The 6,464-nt window shown below is 25.7% G+C and overlaps 1 protein-coding gene across 1 annotated transcript; it reads left to right on the plus strand.

Moving 5' to 3' along the window:
- Positions 1-291: 291 nt before the first annotated feature.
- On the plus strand, positions 292-2,641 carry LOC100265791 (uncharacterized). Its single transcript, XM_002266720.4, has 5 exons — positions 292-560; positions 656-730; positions 849-925; positions 1,017-1,198; positions 2,346-2,641. Exons 1-5 carry the CDS (start codon positions 355-357, stop codon positions 2,436-2,438), a joined length of 633 nt encoding a protein of 210 aa, XP_002266756.1. The 5' UTR covers positions 292-354; the 3' UTR covers positions 2,439-2,641.
- Positions 2,642-6,464: the final 3,823 nt, after the last annotated feature.

Raw genomic sequence — 6,464 nt, forward strand, 5'->3', positions numbered from 1 at the left:
AACAAACATAACTAAGAAACCATAATTAAAGTATAATTAGGGAGAACATCCATTATCTCTTGTGGCTGGCCTTGAAACGGTTTTTGAAGTTTTAACTTGCAAGGAACAGGTGACGATCTTTGCTTTATCTTAGGCATAAAGGTAAGCCTGAAGCCACCAAATTAATAATAAAGCCATAGTCCCTTGGCGTGCTCGGATCTTTACTGCAACTTCATTACGTGACCCAGCAACCATTCCCACACGTAAACGCCATTGTAGAAGCTAGAAAAACCTTCAGCCCCCATCATATGCCGTCCTATATCAAGCTCAGGGTTCTTCATCAACTTCTCTTCAGAGAAAGAATTCACTATAGGGATGCCGAGTGGAAGTTCTTCTTCTAACAAACTGAGAAGCATGATTGAACTGCTTTATCTGTACAGGTCTTGCTCTGGCAACCCTTCTCATGTACATGGCTCCAACTTGCCAGTGGCTAAACTTCGCTCTGGATATTCCATACACAAAGGGCTGCGGTCCATCAGCGCCAACAGTAGTGGATTTTGTAGAGCATCCCATACCAATATGTGATTGATTTTCTCTGATTATCCTCCATGTAGTTTCCCTTTGTGCCTTAATCAGAACATTCCATAATATTTTTAATTTCTCCATTTCATTCTAGGGCAAAAGATGGCAAGGAGAAAGTTCAACCAGCAACAGTCCCAGCAGCTTCTGCTTGGTCCATCTTCCCTAGTTGGTATCAATACATTTGAATTCCGATTATCCTATTGAAGGTTATTCTTATTTCCTTCGAATATGAGAATCAAATATGTGTCAACTAAATTCCTTTGCCGTATTGTCTTGACACCATGAAGGGCAAAGGTGCTTGCGGGCTCCATATTATCGCTACTGCTTCCTTTTTTGAAGTGGGACAAACTTATGAGACTAGAAGGTAAAAATCTATTTTAATTATTGTATTTAAATAAGTTTTTCATCATGTTGATTTTCTAATTTTAAAATTTTGAAAATGTGGGGGCACTCAGGAGAGGCGGAGATAGTTGTGGCAGAGGTGGAAAAGGTGGCGACTGTGACCGAGAAAGTATCAGGCGACGTGGCCAATATACTTCCTGATAAGTCCAAACTTAAGGATGCAGCTTTGCTGGTGGAACATATATCTAAAGTCACTGCTGAAGATGCTGAATTAACAGAGCATTTTATTCAAAAGGTATATCTTAAAAATACTTCTTTTTTTAATGTTTTTCTTTATATATATATATAAAAGAAAATAGAGAAGAATAATAGAAGGAAAAAAAAGTCAAGAAAAAAAAATATATATTCAAAGTCAATACTTATTTTTATATATTTTTTCAAATTCATCTCACTTATTTTATTTCATTATATAAATATTAAACAATTTTAAAATATATAAAATTCTAACAAATTATAATTGTATTTGATTTTCTTTTATATTTTCCATGATAAAACCAAATATGAGAAAACCATTTTTCTTAAACTATGTTTGGTTTCTAGAAAAATTGAGAGAAATTGTGAAGAAAAAAATAGAGAGGAAAAGTAAAATGAAAGAAAAAGTGAAGAAAAATAAAAAATAAGTTTAAATTTAATAAATTATTTTATATGTTTCTTCAAACTCATTTTACTTATTTCTCTCTATTACAACAAGATTAAATAACTTAAAATATATAAATTTTAAATTAATCTTAATTATATTATATTTTTTTTTATAGTAAAATCAAATATGAGAAAACCATTTTTCTTAACACTTTTTTTTTTCTTTCCCTAGTATTTTTTGGGAACCAAACATAGTCTTAGTATTTTTTTTTCTTTCCTTAATAATTTTCCAAAACCAAAAATAACAATGATGTTTTTTTTTTTTACTAAATTGCATCAGTGAAGTAATGTATGTGCTTTTACCATTGCATTAGAAAAAAAATTATTTTTAAATATTTAAAAAATCAATTGAAATTATTCTTGGACTATAGTTTAGAAAGGTGATTCTTCCAAAACTCAAATTTATTTATTTTAATTATATAACATATTGTTAAAAATATTTCTTTATTAATTTATGTCAAATAGTAATTAATTCTCAATAATATTATTAATATACGTATCATTAAAAAAAAATGTCATAAGATAAAAACATTTTTTTTTCCAAAATCACTTTCAAATGGTTTTTAGCATTTGATTTTTCTCCATCGCTTGTTGATATGAGCAATATATAATGACATAATAAAGTGGTAATCTCAAGAATTAATGCAGCATCACCTCATTATTCAGTATGCATGCTATATATGCATAACAACTAAAGAGTTGTAGCTCAAGCAATCTTATTTTTTCTTCTACGTGAAACACAGGTCGATGTTTTGAAGCAAGACGTACAAGACTTGGAGAGAATGGTTGAGCCTATTATTCATAATATCTCAGAGAAAGAATCCAGTGGAACATAATAATTTACCAAATATGTACGTACACATGTAAAGTATTAATCTTAATGTTGTTCATCTGAAGTGATATAAAATGTGTTAAATTCCTTTTTGGAATTAATATAAATTCGTTTTTGTAAAAAAAAATTATATAAAATATTTCTTATATTCATATGTTGTTATAATATTAGATTTTTTAATGTATTGAATAAAGAACATTATTATGAGTGATGGAGATGGACTCGTAAATACTATACAATGTGAAGAAGAATGAGAAATATTGATGGAATGATGGAGCTCGTTGTTGAGGGTAGATAGAAGGAGTGGGAAACATGGAACATTTCGGGAGCCCAATAGTTATATTTGATTTATATTTTTTATGATTTTTTCTATTGTATGGCAGAATGGTTCTTTCTCTTGCATAGATATACACATTTTGATCGAACCGCATATACTTTTATGTATAGAATTTTATTTTTGTGTTCTTGAATTAATATGTTAATATTAAAGTTTTATTTGCACAAAAATATCTTATTTCAAAGAATGTGATTGTAATCCTACTATTGTATTCGGGAATTCTATGAAGTCCTATATTTGCAATCATCACCAATGTCTAGACATGTTTGTTAAGAGTATGAAATTCATATTGAACCTAAATCCTACAAATTTAAAATTAGTTGTTGAACATGAGATCAGAACTTGATTTGACGGGAGGTTATATGTGGATTTGGACCCTTTTCTTGTACAACCCCATACCTACATGTGAAGAGACATAGAGAGACATGTAGGGAGATAGACAAACAAATGCAAATAACCTCTTTTAGATTTAATTACAAACATAGATTGATACTATATTGATTAATCAATTTTTTTAAAAGTTTAAACTTATAAGATTTGAGTTCAATAGACATATTATGCTTTCAACAATGTTATTCTAATGCTATGTTTGGTTTTGGAAGAATGTGGAATTTAGGACAAACAAATTTAAGACAATTTTCCATGTACTAATAAATGAGATTGTAAAAAATACATAGGTTAGAATTTTCCAAATTTGAGGTCCCATTTCATATATGAGAAAAAAAAAATAGATAAATTGAAATGAAAAGCAATCCAGTCATAGCATGAGTTGTACAGCATGGAATCTTGCCTAACATGTTCACTGACTGCAGCACGACACCAACCCTTCACATATTTTTTATTGACATTATGGTACAAAATTTGGAAGGACAATCTTGTTTTGGAACCGTTGGGCCAAAAAATTAAGATTTGGCCTATAAAAGTTACATAATTGATGGAAATGATATAAAATGTGAAAAGATAAGTATATCTTTCAAAATTATTTTAAGCATTTTCTATCACAATGTTTGATAAAATTTTTTATCTTAATTTTTTTTAATAATTATTTAGAAAATTTATTATTTTTAGAAAACTATTTTAAAATATATATATATATTCAAAAAATATATCATTTAAAAAAATTAATTTTGACATATTTTTAGTTATTTTTTACATACATAATTTTAAATATATATATATATATATATATATATATATATATATATATATATATCAAGATCTTTGATTTTTAAATAATAATAATAATTTATTTTTATTTTTTTGGAAAAAGGTGTATTTTTTTCCAAATCATTAAATTAAATTGAATTTTATTGAGGTTTACAAAATGAATAAAATTTAAATAAATATTTTTTTACCTTTTTTTTCATAGTCAATAAAGATTATTTTTGGAAAGATAAAAAATTTATATTATTCTTCTTAATTTTCACACTTTTTCTAGGTCTTGAGCTTAAATGGTGAACTTATATGGACCAAAATTTAATTTTTGGATCCAACTAGGTCCAAAACACAATTATTAGAAAGGGAAATTAGTTTATTATGCTAGCTGTCCTGAGAGCATGTCAGATTTGTATACAGATGGGAAGCATTATTTTTGTTTGGCTCTGGTTAAGGTATCAAAGACGTGCTTTTCTGTGGGTGGTAAATAACTTATAGGCATACGAAAGATAAAAATTCAAAATTTGTTTCTTCCGTTAAGCTTGAAGTGGGCTGACGGATTCTATTTTCATTTTATTTTTAAATTTCATGATAACACAAAAATCTATTAGTATTTTAATATGATAAGCCATTTTAAAATTTGAGTTATTCTTTCTTCCATCTAAAGCCTATAATAAATGTAGAAAAAATATTTTATGAAGACGTAAAAATTTGTTAATATTTTATTAAAATAAACTATTTAAAAAAGAGAGCAATTTTTTTTTTGTTTAATCTAGAGCAAATAAATAAATTTTAAAAATATTTTATGAAGATGTAATTGAAATATATTTGTTTTTCCAATCAAATAAATTTATTTTTGAAGAATAAATTTATATAAAAATAATTTATTAAGATATAAATTTAAAATAATAAGTATGGGCAAGAATAAAAAAAGAAAAAACAATGGTATTGTATTAAAAAAAAAAATCATCATCAATTTAGGTGTAAAAATAGTCACAAAAAGCTACAATAAATCACAACTTTATGATCTTTACAATGCCAATTGTATGATTTTTATTGTTTATCAATAAATCATGGAATAATTGATTTTTTTTTTTTTTTTTTGTAGATTATTTTAAAAATCCAATTTCTTTGTTTCTTGGTCCCATTTATTTGTATTATGTTCGAATTTTCTTGGACCTTGTCTCATTTCTTTGTACCTTAGGCTCATCATTGTTTGTACATTTAAGTAATTTTTACCTTAAAGTTAATTATATAATTAATTTATCATTTATATAACGTATATGTGTTGTTTGAAGCTAATATATACGAATTTTGAACAATTTTTGTGATTTTTCTCCCATATGATTTCATTCCACTCCTAAGTCTTTCCATTGTGCTCCCAAATTATCTAATTTGGTTTCAAAGGAAAAAAAAATTACAAATAGTCTCATGGCTTTGTGCCCAAAGCCTCAATTGGTTGTACTCAACTCTCATGTCTTTGTGCCTTTGTCCTATGACTTTATACCGTATGTCCTATGACTTTATACTCTATGTCGATTGTTTTAATTAAGAAGGTAATTAAGTAATATAGATTTTTTCACTAAGGAAAAAGAATTCTTATTATTTGGAATATGTACACATGAATGACACTTATATAAATCAATTTTTCATAATTTTAATGATTTCGCTCTTATATGTTCACAAGCTATTCGATCCCTGATTGCTCAATATAACTCCCTATTTGTCCAATTTCACTCTTAATGACATAATTATTAGTACTCTAAAAGTAATATAGCCAAGGTCCTACTTCATTGTACTGCGATGGCAACCCTTTATACCTTGATCATATATCTTTGTTTTATATCGAAAGTATTTAAGTTTCTTTATTATATATATATCCACTCAGTTATTTATAAAAATTTAAAATAGTTATAAAATTTAAGGAGACAATTGTTATTGTATTTTGATTAAAAAATTAATTTATTTAGAATTTTTAGATAATATTTTATATAAAATAATTTATTTGAAATTTCCTAATGTAAAACGTGACATTAAAATATTTGTTTCATGTTGTTTTGATAATTTAATTTAAAATAATAAAATTATATTTATTTTTTATATTGTGGAAATAATTTTTTTAAACCTATATTTAATAAAATATTATAAAACTAATAAATTATTAATTTATTTGATATTTTATTTATACCTTTATTAAAATTATACATCATGTATAAAAATTTAAAAGTGAAGAGTGAACAATTATTTATTTATTTATTATTGATATGAGAAATATGAAAAAACTAATTTAAAAGAAAATTAATGGATAGATATACCCTATTGAAATAATTAAATAAAAGAAAAATAAATCACTAATAGTTTACTAAAATCAACAAAAATTTCAATTGTAAAAAATATTGTGATAAATATGCAATCTTTTGTAAATAATTTTTGGAAATAAAAATAATGTGATATATATATGGGAAAAATTAATAAGTAATGATAAAAATCATCAAGAAATCATTGAAAATCAACAATCCATTGCGACTTTTGTTATTT

Source organism: Vitis vinifera, chromosome 3, assembly GCF_030704535.1.
Source record: "Vitis vinifera cultivar Pinot Noir 40024 chromosome 3, ASM3070453v1".
In the NCBI taxonomy this organism is placed as follows: Eukaryota; Viridiplantae; Streptophyta; class Magnoliopsida; order Vitales; family Vitaceae; genus Vitis; species Vitis vinifera.